This window comes from Stylophora pistillata, chromosome 8 (assembly GCF_964205215.1).
Source record: "Stylophora pistillata chromosome 8, jaStyPist1.2, whole genome shotgun sequence".
Lineage (NCBI taxonomy): Eukaryota > Metazoa > Cnidaria > Anthozoa > Scleractinia > Pocilloporidae > Stylophora > Stylophora pistillata.
The window spans coordinates 10599240-10624261 of NC_142526.1; the positions used below are offsets into that span (position 1 = coordinate 10599240).

General features: G+C 37.6%; 2 protein-coding genes and 1 long non-coding RNA gene across 7 annotated transcripts; 2 read left to right on the forward strand and 1 right to left on the reverse strand.

Annotated features, from left to right (window-relative positions):
• Positions 1 to 1860: 1860 nt before the first annotated feature.
• On the forward strand, positions 1861 to 8482 carry LOC111332434 (uncharacterized). 2 transcript variants are annotated; one of them, XM_022937768.2, is made up of 11 exons: positions 1861 to 2069; positions 2395 to 2451; positions 2918 to 3044; positions 3909 to 3998; positions 4091 to 4221; positions 4340 to 4417; positions 4748 to 4796; positions 5016 to 5431; positions 6149 to 6422; positions 6884 to 6950; positions 8049 to 8201. In XM_022937768.2, the coding sequence occupies exons 1-11, from the start codon at positions 1970 to 1972 to the stop codon at positions 8070 to 8072; spliced, it is 1413 nt and encodes a 470-aa protein (XP_022793503.2). In that variant the 5' UTR covers positions 1861 to 1969; the 3' UTR covers positions 8073 to 8201. The 2 variants fall into 2 exon arrangements, with proteins under 2 accessions (XP_022793503.2, XP_022793501.2); XM_022937766.2 differs by having other exon boundaries at positions 1862 to 2069; positions 6149 to 6399; positions 8049 to 8482.
• On the reverse strand, positions 6062 to 9698 carry LOC148724928 (uncharacterized). Its single transcript, XR_015990480.1, has 2 exons — positions 9574 to 9698; positions 6062 to 6376 (listed from the first exon to the last, which is right to left on the reverse strand). It is a non-coding gene; the product is annotated as an uncharacterized LOC148724928 (long non-coding RNA).
• Positions 9699 to 9817: 119 nt separating this feature from the next.
• LOC111332432 (segment polarity protein dishevelled homolog DVL-3) lies at positions 9818 to 21785 on the forward strand. 4 transcript variants are annotated; one of them, XM_088729844.1, is made up of 17 exons: positions 9818 to 9978; positions 10440 to 10509; positions 13908 to 14044; positions 14312 to 14421; positions 14961 to 15081; positions 15570 to 15666; positions 16116 to 16185; positions 16306 to 16393; positions 16612 to 16663; positions 16798 to 16874; positions 17393 to 17460; positions 18065 to 18130; positions 18245 to 18349; positions 18774 to 18923; positions 19460 to 19548; positions 19650 to 19728; positions 20332 to 21785. In XM_088729844.1, the coding sequence occupies exons 1-17, from the start codon at positions 9818 to 9820 to the stop codon at positions 20892 to 20894; spliced, it is 2103 nt and encodes a 700-aa protein (XP_088585970.1). In that variant the 3' UTR covers positions 20895 to 21785. The 4 variants fall into 4 exon arrangements, with proteins under 4 accessions (XP_088585970.1, XP_088585971.1, XP_088585972.1 ...); XM_088729845.1 differs by having other exon boundaries at positions 18780 to 18923; XM_088729846.1 differs by having other exon boundaries at positions 18071 to 18130.
• Positions 21786 to 25022: the final 3237 nt, after the last annotated feature.

The following is a 25022-nucleotide window of genomic DNA, read 5'->3' on the forward strand; positions in this document are numbered from 1 at the left end:
CGAATAATTAGTTGAAAAGGAAAACCTTCCTCTTGAAGACAAAAAACAGTTTATATTGCATGGAATAAAGAAAAAGTATTTCAATGTAACCGTTTCCTTCACTTTTTTGTGTCGTTATCCCTGACGAAACTACAAATTGATATATCCGTTCTTATCTTAGCACCGAAATTTCCCACCTTTTTCGAGAATTCTACACGTGAATGGCTAAAAGGTGAAATGCTCTCAGAACGAAGTAAAGCTTCTTACTTACCCTCGTGTGAGACAGAGCCCCGAGGACTCTTGGAAATGGCTTATTCAGCTCTTTCATGCATTCTTAGCCCATCGTTGATTCGAAAGTCGTCGCATCGTCCTCAGTTTAAGACTTCCTGGGGCGGATCCAGGCTTCCAGGGGTGGTTCGGGTGGTTCGGTCGAGCCCCCTAAATTTTCCCCCCAGAACGCTGGAAATCATGTTTCCGAAGACCTAATTTTCAAAATCTTGGACCCCTCAGAAGGGGAACAATTCTCCGAACCCCTCTTGACTAAATCCTGGATCCGCCCCAGGACTTCCCGTATTTGGACAAATCCTCCGCTTTGCTCAGGGCTCAGAGCTGGAAAAATGAAGTCATTTCAAACGATATTGGGAAACAAACATTACATAATAACTGAGATACTATAGGGACCCTGATTGGTCAAAAACCTATCAGCAAACTCATTGGAAATTGAAACATTTAACTTAATTTCAGGCATAAAAATGACACACTAGCTAGACTGAGGAATGTGAAAATATCACAATTTATGTGTCCTTGTGGGGAAAAACGACTGGAATCCAACAATGCATTAGGTCCACTTTTAGGGATCTGGGTATTTCCAGTTATCGTGATTGACATAAAAATGCACGTTTTCCACGCTGGCTCTATAAATTTCCGGTTACAGACGAAGATCTATATTTTTTTAATACCCAAGACTTCCTTAGTTGGCGATCATTTCCTCTCATTCTCATGACCTTTCAATGATAAATCCAGGTGTGATGTCTTAAGGAGAAATTAGCTGATAATCACTCTTTGGGATTAAGGGATTAATTGTGTCGTTTTGTATCTCTGTAACATTTTTTATATTTATATTTTCATTAACTTCCGGTTCCGTTCTTTGTTCGATCTTCTATCCAGTCCTCCACAGAAACCGAAAAGAATGACGGTAAATATGCAAACATGCAATACATATATCTTATTAACTAAGCGCGAGGGCCGTACTGGGAGAATATCGGCCCTAGGTCTTGACAGTACGGACCAAGTGCAGCGAGGTCCGTACAAAAAAGACCGAGGGCCGATATTCTTCCAGTACGGTCCCGAGCAAGCTTGGTTAATAAGAGATTTATTATACGACTGAAGTTCAAAGGGACACAAGTGCGGTATCATTCGGGACCATTCGGGACAGTGCCCGGTCCAATACTGAGAGGATTTTGACCGGCAATAGTGCATTTTGATTGGTTGATTTTAGTTATTGGCCCCTCTGACTGCCCGAGTCGAGTAATAACGTATATTAATATTATTCTGATCCTCTTTTTAAATAGAATCTTCATTAATGATTCGTCTAAATCTGTTTGAGCCGGGTAATGTTGAATATTGCGGTTTCCTCGGGATTTCTCAATAACTCAAAAGAAGCTGTCACGTATCCGGTTTACTAGCGGGTAATTGAACCAATTCCGCGGTGAACTAAGATTACTCTTCATCTTTTTTCTATATACTTTCTTTTATTCTGTCTTTCTTTCAATCTTTTTATCATATTCAACCTTTTGAAGAGCTCTCCTTAATCATTAACGTTTTGTCTTCCTAAAAAAGGCGGGAAATTTTGGCGCTAAAACGAGAGCGGATACCACTTTACCGAGCAGTGTCGTCAGAGAAACAGATGAGGAAAAAAAAAAGGAAAAGCGGGAGAAGGAAATGTCTACAGTGTACATTTAGCTGCACTTAAATACTGTCTGTGTTGAAAATGCAGACCTCAGAATCGAATTTTCCTTTGATTCCTCAACAACCCCTTGCACAGCACCAGCAGTGCTCACCGGGAATTGATCAGCTTATTCAAAGAGCAGGTGAAAGTGTTTTAAAGATCTTTTTTAAAAACCTATCGACTGCCGGACATGTAGACACAGCGTAAATTACTTAAAAATAACTCCCTAGAAATTCCTATCATTTCGTGACAAAAGAGAAAAGAAAGTTTTTTGTTAATGTGTTTGAAAGATAATCTGAGATAATCTTGTGGTAGACGAATGATCTGTATGTCTCCACATAATGAAAATGAAGCTTTCAAAACTTCTTTGCTTAACAACTCAAACAATTGCTACATTGTGTTACGTAATCGTTGTGCAGTGTTTGTTTTGACTAACTCTGTCTTGACGAAATTTCTCTTTAAAACAGAGTTGGAAAATTCTGAACAAGTCCGCCTTATTGAGACAGAGAAACAGCGTTATGCAGGTAAGAAAATATACTAAATAAATGGTGCGTCGCAAATTCTTAAATCTTCTTCATATTTATACCGGAAATTTGAAATTGTTTTGGGAGTTTAATTCAGAGGGGCTAAAATAAAAAGGAAAATTGGCTGTTAAAATAGTGAATAAGAATTAACAGGATTAAGAAAAACTTAGTGAGAGTATTTCAAGGCATCTTCTTTTTTTAGCTTTAATATTTATGGAAGAGTTATTTTTCAATAACCTGTATTTTAATGTGAGTAAAAAAAAATAGTGCTGGATAAAGGGTTCCACAGATTGCAATAAATGTTTTCGCTGGTTGCATCTCCCCTCCACAGAAATTGAAAGTCTAGAAAAAGCTTTTTTTATTTCCCAGCCTCTACAATCAATCTCGAGCTATGATTTCTATACTTGTATCAATTCTGCTGCACAAGAATTTGGTACATAAGTGTTAACTCTTATCAAATATTTAGCCCTCTTGAAGCAGTTTGAGGAGAAAAATCATAAAATTGAGGAATTGGAAAAGTCTACCACACAACTTGATGAAGAAGCTAAGCAGCTGCACAAACAATTTGCACAAAACAGGGAGATATGTGCCAGGTAAAGAGTGATGTAACGTTGTAGTCTACATAAAAACAGTGGAAATGCTCTATGGGTGCAAATGCTCAACTCTTAATTAATATTATCATACATTAGACTTATCATGGAAAATCTGATTGGTTGAGGGCATTCGATCAATATACAATAGGATATGAAGTTGACATGAGATGGCAATATTTCTGGTGGATATTGCATTTATAACATTGAATTCAAAGTCTGCCTAGTTTCCTAGCCTTATGTGCATGTGTAGTGTTCTCAACCTTTTGTAAACTCTGAGAAGAGTATCTTCTTTTGCAGATTGTTTAAAAGATATACCATAAAACAATTATTGAATTTGGTTTTGCATGATATCATGAATTATCAATGAAACCTTTTTACTGTGTTATCTGCCTCAACCATAGATTAACTATGCCTCAACCTTCGGCTTTGGTTGATAACCCTGACCTTGGTTTTGATAATTAATGTTATCATGTCTGGGGCGGATCCAGGATTTAGTCAAGGGGGGTTCGGAGAATTGCCCAAGGGCATGCTCCCCAAGGAGATTTTGAAAATTAGGTCTTTGGAAACATGATTTCCAGCATTTTGAGGGATAATTTAGGGGGCTTGACCGATCCACCCCTGCATCCGCCCCAGCATGCTCAACTTCATCCAATAATTGCTTATTGTTGTTTTGCAAATTCTAATCTGAAAATTTTTAAAAATTAGCCTAGGATGCCCCTGATCTTCTTACCACACTGTGTGCCACCCTTTCAGAACAAAGTATACTAACCAGTCACTATCCTATAACTTGCTCCCTGAAAAACACGAAATAGTTAGCAAACGTTTGAAAGTTGACAACAATTAATTCTCTTGTTCCCCACGCAGCTTGAAACGAACCAATTGTGTTCTACAGGAACACGAGGAGGCCATGGAGAAAAAGAAAGAAACAGTGGTTGGTAAACTTGAGAAGGCCAGGTGGGAGAAAATATAATTCCAAATGGTGTAAATCATTTACAATTTGCTTCAGTTATAACTGGAATTTCATCCTAGCCTTAATTTTCATTTAGGTCAAAAAACCAGAGCATCCTCAACAGGTACAAGGCAATATGGGACAGATATAAAAGGCAGTATGAAAGTAAAGAAAATGCTCAGGAGCTCACAAAGATAAAGATCAACACCAAAGAAACCAAAGAAGAATGTAAGTTATCAGCAACAGTCACCATATTCATTTACTTCCAGGGATTATAGAAATGTTGAAAGATACCATATTGCTGTTGGAAATTGTTAATTTGTTGTTCACATTTCATTTTTCCTAGTGCAGACAATACGATCCACTATCCAGCAAATGGAAGAAGATATTTCCATTATGGAAAAAGAAAAGAGGACCATAGAAGGTAATATAAATGGGTCATTTGCTGATGGTATTGTTAGGATGGCTTCCCAATATCAAAACCGTGCTGATTTGTCTATCTAACCCCTGAAAGTGAAGAGCATCTAATTTCTCCAAACAGTATCATTGCTGAATCTAACACTTCTGTTATGAGAATACAGAAAATAATCACCACCTATAATAATAATAAAGATCTTAACAGTTAGACAAATTCTCCTTGTTAGTACCATAGGAGGGCGAGGTATGAAGAACACTGTGGAGAATATTTAATCTGATGTTAGGGACTAAAAAGTTACACAAACACAACAAAGCATCTTTATCGATCTAATTTCAGAATCACTAAAGAAAGGAATCACATCTGCTATTCCACTCATGATCCAACTGTATCCTTCTAAAAATAATCCTTGTGCAACACTTCTTATCAATCAGAAATCAAGATAAATTACCCACTTCTGAATTACTCAAAATCAGTTCACATTATTACATAAGCTGAACATCAACTATTATATGGGTTAAATCGTGCTGTTGCACAGTCTATCAGTGGAAAGTATAGTCACTTTGGAGGCCTCCAGTTCAAAGTTATTTTCTTTGACGATATAAAGAGCTCAGCTGAATATTGAAAGAAGAAAAACTGAAGACTGCATAGAAAGGATCACTACTAAGATAGCCAACATCAAACAAGCAGAGTTCAAAAAATGTGTGGATGAGAGTCATCAAGAGAACAATTCCCCAGATGGAAATACCTCTCTACCTCAAACCCCAGTGACAATATCACAGCAAGTTGAGCACTCAGATTTTGATCAGTCCTCAAAACAAGAGAGCATTGTGTCAAATATGGAAGTGGAGTCATATGAAGACCAAAATGTGCTATGCCAGCCAAAAGAGGCTGTACCAATGAAGAAATATTCTCCTGAGCACTTATCAGTCACTCCAAATCAGCAGAGAAGGCATTGCACAGATGATCAAACAAGTTCAGCTTATGAGGAGAGCTACACAGACCAACACCTTCAGTCTTTAGGTGATACATTGGCAAATAGAGGGTGGTGTAATTTATCAATCATCCATATACAAAATACCTCAATATATAATGGTAACAGGACTGAATGGAGTCCAACTCAGTCTACAATAATATGTTTTGAGTGATTACAAAACTGATGACCTCGAATTGGGAGTTTGATTTATCAATCACAAGTATGATTATGGACTGAATTAGACAATACAAAGTCATGTTACCAATTACTCATAACCATTACAATTTCCATCTACTTTGAGACAATATATCTGGTAGCTAGGCATTGTTTAAAGTAAAAAAATCCTCCATGTTGGAAATTGCCTAGATTTGTAGGGTAAGCAGTTGTTGCTATGGTTATTGTAGTCAATTCTGTGATTGGTGGATTTAGCTCAATGGACTTGGTATCATTGGTTGCTTCAAATGTCCCAGTATAGGTGTCCAAATACAGCCAACTGTCCAATTACACTGTCCAATTACAACTCTGTAGAATATAATACATTGATAACATTTGAGGAAATTGTAATGGTTACGATTAAGATTGTTGTAGCTGTAAAAAAATGTAGAGGATGAACTTTTGAATTTCTGCCACTATTAAATTCAAAAAAATGGTTGACAGACCTTAAAGTGACTACTCAAAACATTCTCCATCAATTTACTATTCTTCGGCTTTCTATCAAATCCAGTTGAATAAAGTCAAATGTATTAATATTTCATACAAAACAGCTATGACTAATAAAACTACATCAACTACTCTGCATGGTGACGAGGAACAGACAGTCTTTCCTACAACACCAACATCAACAGATCAGCAAAACTGTGGTTCCATTTCAACCCCAGAAGTTGTCAAAAGTCCATTTAACTTTGAAGTGCACACAGATATGATCCAGCAGCTCACCAAATCACCTGGAGATGGTTTCTTCTTTCAAAGTCGTCCAATGTTTAACCATGGCTCTGTGGATGGGGAAAACAATCAGGTATCCAAGAGCTACTACTCTGAGTGAGTTTCAATTTGAGTGTTGAAAGGAATCCAGGATTGCATTCGTTTTGCTCTACTGTGCTTTAAGTTGATCTCGAAAAGATGTGCCACTTCTAAATCATAAAGATGTCTTTTTTAACCAAAACCAATCACAACTAGGTCACACTCACTTTCCAATGCTCGTGGCAGTTTGCATGTTTTTACCTTAATTCTCATTGAACTCTTGTGATTTTTCCCTCTGTTCTTATTGACTATTGTGATTACTTAGGTTGTGGTTTTAAGACACTCAATTAAAAAAAAAGGTGAACAATGCATTCTCAATATTCCTGATTTAGAGTTTAAACAAAAAGTAATAAGGACTTCTACAAATACAAGTTATTATATAAGTAAAGATCGATAATCTCTGATGACTAACGAAATTGTCAAAGTATAAAACAATACTCAAAAAAGAAAAATTTCTGCTCTACAATTTTTTTTTTCAGCCAAGTGCAGATAGTACACCTTTTCTATTCAACATGCAAGAGACAAGCAATACCTCAGGATCAATTGGTTTGTAATTCAAAGAGCATTGAGATTGTATTCATGATAGAAATAATGGATAAGTCTGATCGCATGACATCTACCTTTGGCTATTATGTTTGCACTGTGTGACATTAATAAGTCTTTCCTGCTGAAAGTTCAGCAGGATTTAGGATTGTAAAAACCCATTTTTTGTTGCGTGATGTCACCAGGGGATTTATCATAATAATAAGAAGACACTTGGCGAACTCTGTGATATGGATATCTACCATATCAAGGCTACTGTCCATCAAAGATTAATCTTTAAACCCTGTATTTATGTGACAAATTAAATATATCTTCCTAAGAAGAATTATCATACCAGTGAAGATGTGCTATTCTGATCCTCTCAGCATTTAATGTTTATTTTAGCTTTTTTAAAAAATTATTAAAAATTGATGACAGTTTCATTTGAAAGGGATTTCAAATGGTAATATTATGTGTTTCTTGTACTCTTAGAGTTATTAATTATCATCACCCAATGTCTTGCAAGGGAATGATAAAATTTAATGGAAAACTCATTTTTCTTGGTTCATACCCTGATTAATTGGTTTACTACAACAAGAAAGAAAGAAAGGTCATTGCAATGTCATTTTCACATGGAAATTAATTCTCTTACAATAAGATTAAATCATATCTCTGTAAGAGAATTAATTAACAATAACCCAGAGATTCCAATTGAATAATAGACAATATAATAATTTTGTTGTATTGTGGAGGCCTAACACAAGTGTTAAATTAATATGATTAGCAAAGTTTTTTTTACATGAAAAATATTGTAACAATGTCCTGGTATAATCAGGGGAAAACCTGGAGAGTTGATCTGTGCCCAAAGAGAAAGTTAAATTACAAACACTGGGTAATTACTGGAATTCACCCTTGTGATAGATCATAACAATTCTCCTGTTTTTTTTCCTGGTTGTTAAACATCACAACAGAATAAAACACATATTAAACCAACTTCTTAGGGGAGTAACAGTAACTACAGTAACTGTCACCTTACTTAAGTGTTTGTTACCAAGTCCCAAATGCTTGCTATGATACCTGCAGTACCTAGAGTAGTTTTCTTTTGACTTTTTCTTTTTGCAGGGTCAGCTAGCAAGTTTAATTTAGACAGGCCTGCTGCAAACCTCTTTGAACCATCAGTAACTACAGAGAGTAGAAGCAGCATGGGACTCTTTGGTACAAACATGTCACCTGTAGCAAGTGGTTGTTCAATCTTTGGAGATGCAGATTTTACCCACCAATCAAAAAGCCCAGAAGGCTTCACTTTCTCTTTTGGCACAACTACCCAACCTGGTAATGCTAAAAGCCCAAACAGACCTGCATTTGCCTTATTTTAAATCTTTAAAATGAACAACAACAACAACAACAACAAAAAACCATGGGGGAGAAATTCAAATTTGTTTTTAACTCTTCACATAGTTAATTGAGGGGAATGGCCATTCCCATTGATGAACTATGCTTTTTATTAGTCTCTAAATTTAACAGAGGTGGAAGAATAATAAACATTTTGCTTTGCATTTTGTTGCAACTATGCTATATTTTTCTGTACTTGTGAAAAAAAGAGTCTACAGCCCAGATTTATCATTTACCTAATAATTAGCCCTGTTAACCACAAATTATCCCTGAAGTGTAATATAATTCAATAAGCAAATGAGTGTTGTCAAGATGCTCGTCCTCAGGAAATTGGAGGATGTGGAGAAGGAGGGATGTATATTTAAGATAACTGTCTGTGGGGTCAGCTTAGCCCAAGGCGTTTTTTTATCCATGGAAATTATACATTCAAATTCAAATGCTTCTCACAAAATATGTTTGCTCTATGCTGGGAATTTAACCTTCCCAAAGACGCAGACATCATGATTCACGGGAATGATTAGTTACAGCCCAGAATTTGAATCAAACTAGTACGACGTATTGAAAACCTCTGTCACAATACCACTTTCAAGTTGAAATGACTGATGGAATTCCCTAATAAGTAAACAGGTGTCCACGTTTAAACTTTTCATTGAAATTTTGGGTTCCAGACAGTTCCTGTGTGGTAGTCATCCAACAGGAAACCGGCTCGTGATTAGAATCTTAGGTGCAACGTAATCGGATCAATTGACCTCAAAAACCAGGCTGTGACGAAGTTTGTATTGTGTTGATTTAATTTTCTCTAGTACTCAACTTAGCTTTCAGTTAACACGCTAGGGTAAATACGCCGGTGTGGGAGGGTTTGCCTTTCATTAACAACCTTTAGGTAATAAACACACATTTGTGGTATTTTAGACGAGTGTTATTTTATTAAGAGCTTACAGAAAGTAACAAATACCAAAGATTTCTTCACTGACAGATTCCTGTTTCTTGTCTTTATGATGTATGATCAGAGACAAGTTTTAACCGCACCGTAATGCTATTAAATTCGTTAAATCCGTACAACTCGCTCATTCACATATCCAATCATGCATGAAGTGTTGCGATTCACTGATCTTTGCGGCATTTGACTTTTAACTGAAAACGGCGGTCGGAAGTCCTTTGTGCTGAAACTACTAACAGCGGAAAGAATCATGACTCGTGTGGAGTAGATTTCTCAATCATTTGGTAAGAGTATTTTAACGAGTACAGCACTTACCATCAGCTTGATCCATAAATTCTCCGCCGAGTTCTATCGATCTTTGTCCACCAAGACCTGCTTTTACTTAAGATTCGCGGGAACATTATTTTTTTTGTGATAATGTGTTGTTGTCTAACTTGATTGTGTTTCACCGCTCTTTGATTGGCCGACACCACTCATGTGACTCAACAGTGATTGACATCCCAGCCATGCAACAGGAGTTCTTGTTCTTGTTGGTGTGGTGAAGAGTGTATTGATCAAAATGGACGAAACTAAGGTTATTTACCACATCGACGATGAAGATACGCCGTACCTAGTGAAGCTGCCTAAAAGTCCCTCAGAAGTAACTCTTTCAGATTTTAAAAATGTTCTCAATCGGCCGAGTTACAAGTTCTTTTTCAAAAGTATGGATGATGATTTCGGGTGAGTTGATGTGTACCTCCTGTACGCTGTATGTAGATTTCTTTCTTTGCAGTGTTTACGTTGTCTTTCTCGCCCCAAAGTCATTTCCCGAGCGAAACACCTTTGATTTTTAAAAGGGTTTATATTTGTATAGCGTATTCTGAATTGCGTTTGTTTTGAAAAAACACAGGAATCCATTCGAATGCTACGAGCTCCAGAATATTGCTGTCAAATATTCCCGGCTTCTCATACCCAGCGCATAAGGTGTAAGCTTACAGTAGCGCTGTGATTAAAGACTCTTGTGTCTATCGCTTTTGTATACCTACCGCTTGTTCAAACAATTTTCTTCTATTTCCAGCAACCTAAGGCGAAGTCTTTTTGTCGCTTCTTCGCGCAGATTTTATGCATTCCAGCTAAACTCTTGATAGCGCGCTTGCCTGTAACCGATATCTTCAGTTGATAATTTCTAATTCTTATTGCAGTGTGGTCAAAGAGGAGATAAGCGATGAAGAGATGAATTTGCCTTGCTTTAATGGAAGGGTCGTTGCTTGGGTAAGCTGTCTGTCATGGAATTTTTTAAAAAAAACATAACCTCCAAATGGACTACCGAACGAAGCCAGCCAAAAGATCTGGTTTGTTGATATATTTTCGTAGCAGGGAACACTTATCTTGGACTGTAACTTGATCGTGATCGTGCATAGCAGGCGATTGCCTTTTTTAACCCTTATTTTACCCGGGGAAACTTTTTTTCTCGTTTTCCCTTGCATTTCCATCCTTGGCAGCTTGGTTTGAGGACGCATATCCGTCTGGCGCCTAACGTTGTGTTTATACACTTCTTGGTATGATCTTGTTTTACGGCCATTATTTGGAACGCTATCGAACGACAAAGAGTTAGCCCTCAATATAAACACATTTCGTCCTGGATTTGTCACCCTTTCTTTTAAGTTTTTTTTCTTTTTGGTGGAAATCGCCGCACTACAACATTCAAATCAGAAATGTCGCTAGTCGTATTTTATCTCCAGAAAGATATTGGCTTGTCGATTGTCTCTCAATAATCAGGTTTTCTTGATTGTACGAAACCTCATCTTTAATTTATGTCACACTGAGTTCCTACTGAGTCAATTGTTCAAAACCAAGATTTAATCTAGATTTATACGGAAGAACTAGTAACTGTTCCTTATACGTAAAAAGTATGCTCTTTTGCCATGTAGCTCTGCGAACGATTTTTTGTTCGATCGCGTTACAACCTTCACTTGTCCTACGCAAACAGAAGCCGGTAATTTACATTCTTCTGTTTGGCAAAAGAAAGCAAAGTAATTTACTCAAGTTAAGTTTTAAACCAATGCTTAAGATGCTCTGCGATATTTAAAGAGAAGTGCTGTTACAAGATTTGCAATTAGAAAACCATCTATCAACTTAAATATTTTTTGTCTTTACTTTGATACTCTTCAAATCTTCTCTTTCTCGAGAAATTTTCCTCTTTCAGTTGTTGTTGATTCTCCCTCCCTTTTTCTCAGATGCACTCTTTTTGATATAAATCCATTATAGTTAAACTTCTGTGGTTTTAATCGTATGACTCATTTCGAGATCGATTTCGTTATTACTGTGCTGTAAGATGAAAAGGCCAAGCAGTGGAATGAACGCGCCAAATAGCATTTCCTTTCTCGTTTGTTCATAATTTTTATCGCCAAAATGTTTTTTTTTGGTTTTCGTACGGATTCGTGAATGACTGGCCACCCAGCGATTGACTGATAACAGCATGAGTGATGTGATACCAAGTAAAATACATTTAAGACAGATGTTTTGGTAACTACTCATTACCAGTATTGAAAACTCGCAATTCACGCTCATATCACATGGAATGGCAGGATTAAGCATGGATTAGTCAATTCACAGCAGAGATTGATATTTTAGTATTTTAGACACCCTATAAATACTCAAGGTTTGTTCTTTTCTGTTGGATATGACTCTTTTTTTGTGTAGCATATCATGATGAAAATTTTCCAGCTGGTTTTGTTGGGTTGACCGACAGTTCTGCTTTGTCATGTAGTCCAGGTATTTCACTCATAGATGGAAGTGCTAATGGCCTTGTTGGCATACCTCATTAGCATCCTTTTGAGAGATTTAAACAATTACATTTTTTTGATCAAATGATGGTGGCCTGAGAGGGAAAAAAGTCTTTCTTCACGTACTAGTTAGGTGTTCCCTTATGATTTCTATTTGAGCAGATATTTTGAGTCTAAGGTATCAAAAATACTTATTTCTGTTTTTTTATCCTTTATTGCTTGTTGTTAGCAAAAATATAATTGATGGTTCCAAGGAGACCTCATCATAAGTTCGTTAAATTTCTGGATAATAATATTACAAGAAGGAAAGTGAAAGATTTTCAGTAATGCTTTTCTCCTACTTTTAAAACGTTAAGCTTTGTTTCATAATCCTCATGGTTTTAGTTCTTTGTTAAGGAGCTTTACCCTTTGCTTTGTTGATAAATCCAATTTGTGTGGTGGCTTTTAATCATGGAAAAGCAAACCACTGAATGATCGATGATAATATTTTGAACAAGCGCAGAATATCCTACTGCCTCTGTATTGTTCACCAAGTGATTTAATTACTTTCTTGTGACAATAATAAAAGCTCTTAAACTGACAAGGCAAGCCTTAAATGAGAATGTTAATTGCTGAAGTCTGCCTCAGAGGAATCGTTCTAATATTTTCCTTCTGATTTGTCATAAAGGAAATCACGCCATGGACATTTTCTTGTTTTGAAATGTGTGCATGGTTCGTGTACAATTGAAAGAACCTAAATTTTGTATTCGTCCCCGGGAGGTATATTGTTAATAGAATAAAATCCGTCTCTATTTGCAAAGAATGTGCTGTGTGTAAGGATTACATTCGTATCCTGGAGCAAAAGAAATCACTGACTAAAAATCTAATTAGTTCATCTGCTGTCAGATTTAGGCTTTTGTGAGTGAAGACTTCTCCATAGAATTCTAATTTCTGACATTTTTGGCAATGTAATTAAGTATTGGAAAAAGTTTGAAAATTCAAGAATTAAGAGGCAAATCACATACAAGAATGAAGAAACTTTGCTATAATTGGTGGGTAATAGGATTGGTGATATTAAGGACAATTAAACTTTGTGTAGTTGATGGAGAGATGAAGAGAGGGCAGTGCTCCAGTAACTATGTTGTCAATTTTTTCTTTTATGCAATTTTCATTCAGTGTTAAAACACTGATTTTTGTCAGCTCTTATCAAAATAGTAGTCTTGCTCAAACATGCATTGTTAATCCTTCGGTACTTTTTTGATATCATTCTGTTCTGCCTACTAACCTTTGAACCCCCACCTACAGTACCTAGCATCTAATTTCTCCTTCCAAATCACCCCTGAATCATGCATTAAGATCACAAGATTAAAGAAAATGATCATCAACCAAAAAAGATCTTGATTGGTAAATAAATTCTTCTTGTCAGTTCCATAGGAAATATGTGGAGAATATATAAACTAATTTGGGTGTCAAGTTGGTTCCTACTTTAGAACTTATCGCACTGAAGAAGGGAGCACAAACTAATGAGCGTGAAATTGTGACAAATACATAGTCATATGCAAAAGGATTATATGGACTGGATTATGAGAAAAATGAAATTACTGAATATTGAGTACAAGTCAGTAGAAATGGTGATAAATAAAGTATACTTGTGAATTCAACACAGTATTGAACAAGATTAACAATTTCCAGCATCAAAACTCAACTGAGAATACTTTACTGCCAATCTGGCCCCAGTTGTTCAAAGAACGGATAACACTATCCAGTGGATAAATTGCTATCAGGTGGATAAGTGTTTCCAAAATGTACTGCACTTTCCATTGGATAGCGATTTATCCAGTGGATAGAGTTATCCACCCTTCGAACAAGCGGAGCCTGATCAGTAGTCATCAATTGTTGTTGCAGCTTGTCACGTCGGACACAAGTAGTGTGTCAGACACAGGCAGAGATGATCAGCAGTCAGTCATATCAGCATCATCTGACATGCACCCTCCAATGCCCAGAACAGTTGGTATTGGAGACTCCAGACCACCTTCTTTCCAGTAAGTTAAAGTTATCTTTATCTTTTCACTATTATCATCTGAATATTAATTCAAAACTTGTAATACCCCACACTGGTGCAGCACCACAGTTTCTTTAGAACCTTACCCATTTTATTCGTTTGTAGCTCAGTTGGGAAGCACCAGACTGCAAAATCAGAGCTGACAGGAGTTTAAATTATAATGTAGACCCAAATGTTTTGTTTTCCCTCTCCTAAGATAACTATTTTAAGATCCTTCTTTTATAATTTTTGTGATATTTACCTTTAGTCCCCATGGAGGGCACTCAACAGCAGGTGATTTTGACTCTGAAGCAGATTCCGTGGTTAGTTCCAGAAGAGGGTCAAGGCGGAGGGAAAAACATATCAACAGAAATGAAGGTAATTAAAATTTTTTCTCTATTTTCAAATTTTTCCCTCTGCACTGCTGTTTGTGTTTTGTGCCCTCTCATTGCCTTCTTTCGTTTCCCACTAGCTTCTGTATGAGTACGAGTCTATTAATGTTCCATCACAAATGCTACAATCTGATTGGCTATGCTGACTGCTATCTATTCCATCTAATTAGATTCCACGTTGCCATGTGTCTGTTTAGTAATAGAGTAAGAACATTACTAAACATGTGTCTGTTTAGTAATTTGTGGTAAGAACAAAAAATTTGCGCCTCATGTGCCACTGATGTTCTTACCATATGTTCACGTCTTCTGCAATCTCTTACTACCATCTATAACAGAAAATTCAAGTGTTTTTATTTAGCATTTTAGGACTAGTAGATTTACCCTTAAACAGTTAAGTTCATTTGCTCTTGATTTCTCTATACAGTAGTTGATTTGGGCTTTGACTTCATCAACTATTAATTAAGGGCAAAAAATATTGAGCTGATAATCTAATCTTTTGTTGTGGGAAATGTATTTGTGTTTCAGTGGTACATGGGCGACATAGGCAAGGAGGAAGACACGAAGGTGATCGGTATGAGAGTGCATCCATGATGAGTAGTGATATTGAATCAACAAGCTATATGGATTCTTCAGATGATCAAAGCAGGTGAGTACAAAATATGATAGCAGTTTCTTAGAGAGAGTTGGTTATTGGTCTTTTCATATGCAGGGGGCAAAGAAAACATTCCGAGTTCTCCAGAGGAATCTAGACATGCATACTTTAACTCCCAAGACCTGGCCCCGCTTGTTCAAAGGATGGATAACGCTATACATTGGATAAATCTCTATCCAGTGGATAGCACAGTACGTTTTGGTAACACTTATCCGCTGGATAGCGATTTATCCATTGGATAGCATTATCCGCCCTTTGAACAACCGGAGCCTGATTGTTAATTCTCCCCTCTAGCTGCTAGACATTTCCTTCTGAAGTAGTTACAAGAATTTGGTGTCAGATCAAGATAACAACTTCTACCTGTTAAGTTTGAGTATTCTCAAGTACGAATATTACAAGGAAAAGTTGCAGGGGTTAATGTTGACAGTGTCATGTGGGTAAATAGAATAAAAAGGAATTGACCAATGAAAATGTGTTTGCAGTGTTTCGAGGTTCTCCAGTACTACTGAAGGTTCTCAACTTCTTAGAGGAAGACATAGAAGGCGAAGAAGACGACCAAGGATGCCAAGAGTGCAAAGGGTGATTATCTAAACCTTTTCCTCTGTGTTCTGAGAGGTTTTCCTCCCAGTGTCAAAAATGAAAGCAATTATCGCAGTGCTGAGAATGATTTATTTATGTTGGCCATAAAGATGACTGAAAAGTTCAAGTTCCCCATTAAGTTATCAAGGAGTTAACCAACTCTTAGGGTCCACTCATGATGAATTTCCTGTTTGCTTTTGCCTGTGTAACAATTTTTGGAATTCAATTAGCACTTGACAGACTGTAGTAGGACAAATACAGTACATTATAACTGAAATGTGAAGAATTCTATTAAATATTTTAACTCTTATACTTGCATGGCTAAGCCTTATGATTACTAAAAATATTTAAATTGCCATAACTTTATCAAATTAAGCAAGCATACCTTTGCGTCTTTTCTCTAATTTTCAGTCTTTATATTTTATGAACTGTTTTCATTTTCTTGACAGTGTTCATCATTTAGTACCATAACAGAATCCACCATGTCACTCAACATCATAACAGTCACACTAAATATGGGTAAGACATCCAAAAGGGACATGCTGCTCCTTTTGATTACTTTTCTTTTTTAAATTCACTTTGTTTGTTTGAAGTCAAAAGGCAAAAATCTTAAGATGCCATTGTGTTTTTCTTTTTCAGAAAAGGTAAATTTTCTAGGAATAAGTATTGTGGGTCAAAGTAACAAAAGAGGAGATGGAGGAATTTATGTTGGTTCTATCATGAAAGGGTGAGTGTTAATTGAACAAAATTACCTCACACTGAAAACTTTGAACAAATTCTTTGCTTTCAGGGAAAAGAAAAAATCATGTCTTTTAAGCAACTTTACAAGAATAATCAAAAGAATGTGTTCCATATTTTGGTATTTGAAATAGTACATTAAAAAAACTGATAACAACTTAGAATCGTACAGGAAAGTAATTTTAACTTCTTTTTTTTCTTCAACAGTGGTGCAGTGGATTTGGATGGAAGAATAGAGCCTGGAGATATGCTTTTGCAAGTATGTGAAGTATATCTCATAATCTGAATCATAGCCCTCCAATTCTTTTGGTCCTTTTATCCTAATATAACCTTCATCGAATTTAATCACTTTGCAAAACTTCCTGGGCCTATTCTGGTTTTCATCTTTGATAGGTCAATGATGTAAATTTTGAAAATATGAGCAATGATGATGCAGTGCGGGTTTTGAGGGAAATGGTCCATAAACCTGGGTAAGAATAACCCTTTTTTTTATTTTCTAGTAGTTCTTAATCAAAACAATTTCAATTCTTAATTCAGGATTAAAATAACATGCCATTTGAGGTATTTGCTAAGTGTTAATCATCTTTGCAATGTGTTCATATGAAAAATAAGTCATAATTTCCATCTGTACCAGATGTTTCTTTTTTAATGCCACAAAAGTTGCTGTTGTACAAGCTTATCACATGGACTTTTTGCTTGATGTTGGCTGTCTTGGAAAGGCTTTAAAACCAATAAACTATGCTGTGACATTTCGAACAAAGCAACTGGCTAACAAAGGCAAGAAGTCAGTGACTTTTCACTTGCACCACTTCCGTTGCTTTCAACTATAAATAACCCTGATTTAATCAATTCTATGTTGGTGGTATCAGACAAATGTATAAATGAAAGTAATTATAAACATATCAAGACTACATATTACTGTAATTAAATTATTAATAATATTCTGTCTCGAAGGGCATATGTATAATTGTGTGAGTATCAATTTCAGTCCCATAACTTTGACTGTTGCCAAGTGCTGGGATCCTACACCTAAAGGATACTTCACATTACCTCCTAGTAAGTATAATTATCTTAATTTGAGTTTATAACATGGCTAACATTCATCCTTCCCTTGAATAGTCATTCATCATTAGTGCTTCATCATCTTTGGTTTTTGCATTAAACATTTATCAGTGTCAAGACCACTGATACTTCATAGTGCGATGATTTGTGCTCATGCAGTACAAGTTGTCATTTATTTTGGTTAGTTTCAAAAATTGAAGTCTGTCAATACAGTAGTTTCCTTTTCAATCACTTTCATTTTCTTAGGATCCACAAGACTGATTTTGTGTCAAAGATATCTGTAAAGTTATTTTTAGTCTTAATGGTTTGAAAGAATTTTAAAAATGGCTCTGGGATTTATAGAGAGTTTGCCATACATTGGTAACCAAATGCTCTTTCTTACATAAATCACAGAGTGCCTAAAGCCAGTCAGTACATTAACATAAATCAAGGGTGTCCAGTTCTCTAGATCTTTCTCAACAGCAAAGTTATATGAGTTGCCCTAAGGCAAAATTAATGTTAGATGCCTGTGGCATCTGGATTCTACCAGAGGGTGGCCTGACACATAACTTGGATAAATTTTGTGTTCATGGTTGTAATTGTAATTTAAAACTTTCATGTCCAGGTGAACCTGTGCGACCAATAGATACATCAGCCTGGGTACAACACACCACGGCAATGACTCGTAAGTAAACATCAGCGTTCTTTTCAAAGGTCATTTATTTAACTTGTTGTATTGGATATTATTATGCTTTCAAAGTGTTCTCCTTTTAAAATTAGTTGCAATTACTTATTCCAGAGTTTGGACCAACTACTCAATATGGAAAACAACCAAACAGTCAGTCGATCACAACAATGACATCAACCAGCTCCTCTATGACAAGTTCTCTACCAGAATCAGACAGTGAGTTGCTATGTGGGACACTTACCTACTTTCTCATTTCCTCCAACTCCCATGAGCGATAGCAACAAAATTTTTCCCCACAATATCTATCCAGTATCAAGCAGACAAGTGATGAGAATAAAGAAAAATATCAATAAGGAGTTAATATGTTGATCTCAAACCAAATTCTCTAAACTAACATCATAAGGATTGTATGGCAGACTGTAGAGAGAATTACAAAAAATAAAGATCTGGGAGTGAAAGGGTTATAGGTAGACAATAAAAGGGAACAATTTTCTCCTTGAGTTTAAAACAACAAATTAAAACATAGGTAATCAATGAGTAACAATGAGAGGGTGATTGTGGACCTTGTAAGTTAAAGTTTAGTCCATAAGGTGTCATTGGAGTGCAGTTGACTTTATTTAGCTCTTCTTTTCACCTCCTGTTATAGGATATACTGAACTTCAAGAGGGAGAGGGACTCTCAGTGAACTCAGACATGACCTCTATAGTTAAAACAATGGCAGCTCCAGACTCTGGCCTTGATATTAGGGACAGAATGTGGCTCAAGATAACCATCCCTAGTGCATTTATAGGTAAGTGTGCAAAACAGTTTCTCTTAACTCCTAAGAGTGACTGGCAATTTGAATTCTCCAAACTGTATCACCTTTGAATCACAGTCTAAGGTTATGAAAATAAAGGAAATGATCACCAACTGAAAAAAGCTCTTGATTGTTAAGTGAATTCTCCATGTCAACACCTAAGGAAATGTATAGAGAACAGTATTGAGAATATCAATCACTCGCTCAGCAGGCTGATGTTAGATTATTAAGGGTCAATGCTATTTGTGTAACCGTAATGTTCATAATTTTTTCACATGCTGAAGCAGAAGGGGTTGGGGGGGGGTTGGGTTTTGTGGTTTACAGTGGGGAGATGGCAGGAACCCTTTAAACCCCAAAAGCATTGGGAGTGAGATGCTGCGGGAAGGCACTCTTTTGATGAAGGCATTGAGGTTTGGCAGTGGGTATATTTTTTAAAGCTGTTTCCAGTCAGCGTTGTCGCACCAATAGCATAGTACTGGGACTCTGAGAAATGTTTGTGTTAAACAGTGCTATTTTCCTTTGTGTCATAGGATCTGATGTAGTAGACTGGCTATACTCGCATGTAGAGGGTTTTCAAGACAGACGTGAAGCAAGAAAGTATGCTTGCAATCTTTTGAAGGTGAGTGTCGTTTTGGGCTTGTGTGTATGGAGTCGGATCAAGTTGTTCCTTGCTGTTGTTTATTTACGCCTAAATTTTGTCTGCATTTGTTTGTTTATCAGGCTGGTTTTATTCGACACACGGTTAACAAGATTACGTTCTCAGAGCAGTGTTATTATGTTTTTGGCGATCTTTGTGGAAGTAAGTCTTTGTTTCTCCTGCCTCCTCGTGTAGTTTATCAGAGGGGTTGGGGAGCTGGTCAGCTCCCCTTTGGCTTTTTGTAAATGTTATTACTTTGGATCAGCAATTGCTAATTTACCTTTAGCTTTGTTGCCAGTGAATGCTCAAATACTTAGTAATAACAAGGCGTAGAGAAAGATGCTTTCCTCTTCTTACCGCTAGTGCAGGACAAAGATAAGGCTTGTTTAACGTGGAGATGAAAATATTGTTTTTGAACCTCGGGTTTTACTTTGTTCCGGCATTGGTAATTCCAAATCTGTGCCGAGCCTTCAGTGAGGGGAGACGAGCGTCATAAGTAGCATGCAAAAATGCCGTTCGCGAAATACACGGGAGCGCAACGAGAAATGCGAAACGCTTCAAAGCCGTTTCCATGAAAACCGCAAACGCCGGATCTGGTGCGTGCCAGTTTTCTTGTGACGGTGATTTTGCCCGTGACGGCTTACTTAGATCCTGGCTCAGACTACATTTCCACTGGAATTTGGTTTGTGAGTGTTTGGTTTGTGACCAAATTCCACTATTCCAATAATTTGCACTGTTTTTTTTTTTTTTTTCTTTTTTTAATAGATATGGCGGCTCTTACGATTAACGAACATGAGGGAGACGGCGACCAAGACACTCTGGGACCCCTCCCTACACATCAAGCCATCTCGTGGATTGCGGGTCCGCCAAGTTACGGATATCATCAAATGCCTTCTTACCCAGGCCCCCCTCCTCCTCCTCCTCAAGCCATAGTGGACACGCAGACACCTGGGTACGCTCAGTCGTTCTATAGCGCGCACAGTGGCAGCCAAAGTCCCCACAGTGCTAGTGGCAGCTCCCGGAAGAGCGGAGGAGGAGGTGACCGCGCTGATGGGGACCATCGGAGTAGTGGTGGAAGCAGTAGTGAGAAGAGCAGTAGCAGCAAAGGCAAGAGCAAGGAGCGTGAGGCTCGAAGCGTAGAAGGATCAGCTCAGCTCGTGCAAGGACTTCCCCCTGCGGGAGTTCCCATGCCAGGAGGTCCCCCTATGCCGGGTATTGCTATGATGCCCCGGCCTCTTGATCAGGTACCCGAGAACATTTCAGCTAGTAGGAACAGTTTTAGAATGGCAATGGGTAATCCTTGTGAGTTCTTTGTAGATGTGATGTAAACAGTAGAAAGATATCATCTACCTATCACAAGCTACTGGACCTACTGGTCAGTTTCACCAACGGAAGGCTCTGAGGGCAGCTTCCTAAGCAGCTTAGCGCCTGGCTTACGATGATCGTTGATGCCATACTTGGTCTGTTGAAAAAACCTGACACTTTTGTTTCTAGTGTGTCAGTTGAACAGTGTGACTCAGATAATCGAAATTTACGCACGGCACCCATTTCTGACCAAGTCGATCGTCACGCTGGTGAATTTGCTACAATTTTCGGAGCCAAGACGTTAATAATCGTTGTTAGTTAATACTTTCATTTGTATATAGTGTGGAAATTGGTGCTTTCGAGAGGTTAGGTCTGTACAGAAATCCAGCTTGAGTTATTTTATTGGCAAAGAGAACTTCATTTTTATCGTAGTCTTTCAGGTCGATTAATACGCGCGATACCATTTTGCGCCTAATACTGTAATTTATAACTCTCAGTCCCGAGCACATCCGGAATTAATTTCGGGCCCGTTTTATCCTTTGTGACAAACAAAGCTCGTTTAGTTTTACTCGAGGAATGTAATAGTTGGGTTGTCACTATAGCACAACAGTACATGCATATCTGTGAAAGATTTCTCAGGTTCCAATCCTCGCACGTGTGATTTCAAGATAAAACAGACCCGACAGGTGTCATTTAATTTTTATTTCCCGTAAACTAAGAGTGCTTCAGTTGCTTGAATAACTAGTGCGAGACAGATACTTACTATAGAATGTAAAAATCAATTATTCTTGAATGAAGCAATTTTAATGAGCGCAGTTTTGCAATATCAAGAGAACGGTAGGATGTTATCCTGCTCCTCTGTGGAGATAAATATCTTTTGCCAACAACCAAATAAAGGATACAATATGAAAAGAGATGTGGAATCAATTTTGTTGTTTCTTCGCGCTGGGTGTCGAAGGAAGTTTCATGACATTTTACGACGCGTCCTCGTGAGGGGCTCGGTTGCGGAATTTTGGCCGGCAAGAGAAGTCGTGACCAATAATAAACTACCCCTTACTAAACTTAGTGACCCTTTTCGAAGGGAAATGTTGGGGGAGGGAACAAGCAAAATGTATTTTAAAAATTTGTTCAAGGGCACAAACAGGAATTCATCCTTAAGGTGGCTGAACGCAGTTTTTGATACCTTTATTTCTTTCACCATTTTCTCTAAAACCCTTGATCTCTCGGTCGTCAAAATTGGCAGCAACTAAGTTAACAACACAAACTGTTTTTTCGATAGTTAAGCTGAGGTATGTGCCGTTGCCATGGCGACATGAATAGATTTAAAAATAGGCAGTTAACATCGGTTTTGTTTCTTTGTATAAAGTCTAGTCATTAGATTTTCTTTATAATTTGCATGCAGCAGGCATGTAACGACACTCACAAGTTAACACCAATCAATCAATCAATCAATACTTTGTTTACCCACTTAGCGTCAAGGAGCTCATAGAGCTCGTTCAAAATACGTACGTGCCTCTAAGATCAAGAATCTAAAAAACCTAATACATACTGTCCAAACCTAATTGATTAGAAATTGAAATAACTAACAAGATTAAAATTTAAGTTTGTACAGTAAAATTCAGTCGCTTAAATACAGGTATAAAATGGTGAAGCAGTACCTTAAATAATTTAAAATTAAGATTAAAAATTAAGTTTGCACAATGAAATTGAGAGTCACTTAAATATAAGTATAAAATGGAGAAGCAGCTAAAGTTTCAATGTTCTCAATAGCTTCTTAAAAAGGTTGATATTATTGGCCAGTTTTACACTTGCAGGTAATCCATTCCACAGCTGCGCACACAAATAAGTGAAAGATTTTTTCATAAAATTTAAATTAAATTTAGGTGCGCACAAATTAATGCCGGTTCCTCTCAGATTGTGTATAGTTTCCCTAAAACTGAAAAAACCTCTGATATATTTGGGACCGTCGTTATGCGAACATTTATATAACAGAATAAGGGATTGTTGTTTCCTTCTCTGGTCTAACGTTTCCATATTCAAGATTCGCAGCAATTCATCATAAAGGGTAGACTTGCGATAACCTAGCAGTGATCTAAGAATATAATAGTTGGCATCTTCTAGCCGATTCGCTTGCACTTTCCCCAGTCCAAGAAAGAGGGGGCAACAGTATTAAAAATGAGGGAGAATGAAAGTTTTATAGAGCCTTAACAAACATTGCCAGGGACAAAACGCCTGATTCTCCTAAGTGCGCCACTTTTAGCGTATACCTTTTGAAGCTGTTTAGCAATGTGATCCTTGAAAGATAGGGAAATGCCTTGACAAAAGGGAGGCATGCTATCAAGTTCGACGCCAAGTATTTTGATAGATGGCAGTGTCTCAATGACAGAGCTATGTATGGCCAGGTCATAACTGTACTTACAGGGACCAATGGGCACTGCTTGCGTCTTTGTGTTGTTGATCACCAGATGATTCTCTCGAAACCACGATGATAACCGCTCAAGACCATTATTTACTACAGATTCGAGAACCGCGGGCGAGACGTCTGAAGCATACATAGTTGTGTCGTCGGCGTATAACCTCAGAGATACATCCGGTATGGCGTGGTTCAAGTCATTTATACTGAATGTTAAACAGCAGCGGTCCAAAGAGGGACCCTTGGGGAACGCCAACCATTACTTCTGAGTAGCTGGAGCAAACACTGGACAACTTAACTCGCTGTCTTCGCCCCAACAAATAGGAAGAAATCAAGTTTAATGCAGACGGAGAGGAGCCATACGCTTTTAATTTAGCCAATAGGAGGTTATTGTTAATAGAATCAAATGATTTGGACAGGTCCACTGCCACGGCTATAACTGCCTCCCTTTTGTCAAGGCTTCGGCTCCAGTTCTCAGTCATCTTCAAGACTGCGGTGAAACAAGAGTGTTTCTTCAAGAACCCAGATAGATTCGGAGAAAGCTGGTCAAACATAACCTTCTCGTACTCTTTAGAAATAGCTTTTAGAAATTTAAACACTTTAGAAATAGAAATTTAAGAATGGAAACAGGACGATAATTTTCTTTGCGTGTATCCTCTTCTTTTTTAAATACCGGTGTCAAATTCCCACTATTCCATTCGGTTGGCCATGATTGGTTCCTAATCAGATAGTTGATCAGCTGTGTTATCTCCTCCGTTAGGATGGGAGCAGCGAGCCTTAAGAGACGCGGTGAAATTCCATCTACGCCAACAGCCTTCCGGGGATTTAGATTGTCTAAGATTTGACGAACATAGCCGCAGCTCACAGGCTGGAAGACAAACTGATCTAGCAGCATTTTGCTAGCGATTAAATTTACACTTGGATGATCGTTGAAGTCATTTTCACGGTGATTTGTTGAAACTACATTGGCGAAATAGCTCTTAAATATTTCCACCACCTGCCTCGGGTTCCGTCGTGACCACACCGTTCTCAACAAGAGTTATGTTACTTAGATTATTTATGCCAGAATTAGGAAGAAGAGGCTTCATTTTCTTCCAAAATTCACCAGGATGTTTCGCTCTCGATGCCGTGTCGTAACAAAAATTATTTATTCCTTTGCGCTTTAGTGAAGTTACTTTATTACGCTGTTGCTTATAAGCAGTCCATGTATTGTCCTTTGGGTTTTTTCTGTACCTTTTGAAAAGCCTGTTTCGAAGAGCAATTTCACGTTGGATTTGAGGTGTTATCCAAGGAAGCTGATTGCCGCGCACCCATTTTTTCTTAATAGGTGCGTGCCTATGAAGAACGTGACTTTAGACAGTTTGCTCCAATGACCCCATACATGATTCACATCTGAGAAACAATAAGCCGTCCCCCAAGGAATTTCACTTAGGTCCGCCAAGACCTTCTCGTGATCAAAATGCTTCATGCTGTGGTATTCAACAAAGCGTGGTTTTGGACGTGGAATTTTGTTTTTGCGTACAACAAACACCAAGTCGTGGTCGCTCAAACCAAGGTGCAAATTGCCTGAAGCTAAAAAGCGCTCATTGTTACTTTTAAGAATGACATCGAGACGGCTCTTTGTTTTGTCAGTAACGCGTGTCGGTTTCGTCATTTTATTAGCAAGGCAAAATCGATCACAAAAGTCGACCAGGTTTCTGTTTGCAGTCCGACCCTCCGCAATATTGACATACATATC

Coding starts and splice junctions, on each gene's coding strand:
- LOC111332432 (XM_088729844.1), top strand. CDS start 9,818: ATGGACGAAACTAAGGTTATTTACCACATCGACGATGAAGATACGCCG. Junction 18,350..18,773: donor TTCTCTACCAGAATCAGACA/GTGAGTTGCTAT, acceptor TTTCACCTCCTG/TTATAGGATATACTGAACTT. Junction 19,729..20,331: donor TTTTGGCGATCTTTGTGGAA/GTAAGTCTTTGT, acceptor TTTTTTTAATAG/ATATGGCGGCTCTTACGATT.
- LOC111332434 (XM_022937766.2), top strand. CDS start 1,970: ATGCAGACCTCAGAATCGAATTTTCCTTTGATTCCTCAACAACCCCTT. Junction 2,070..2,394: donor TCAGCTTATTCAAAGAGCAG/GTGAAAGTGTTT, acceptor TCTTTAAAACAG/AGTTGGAAAATTCTGAACAA. Junction 6,951..8,048: donor CAATACCTCAGGATCAATTG/GTTTGTAATTCA, acceptor TTCTTTTTGCAG/GGTCAGCTAGCAAGTTTAAT.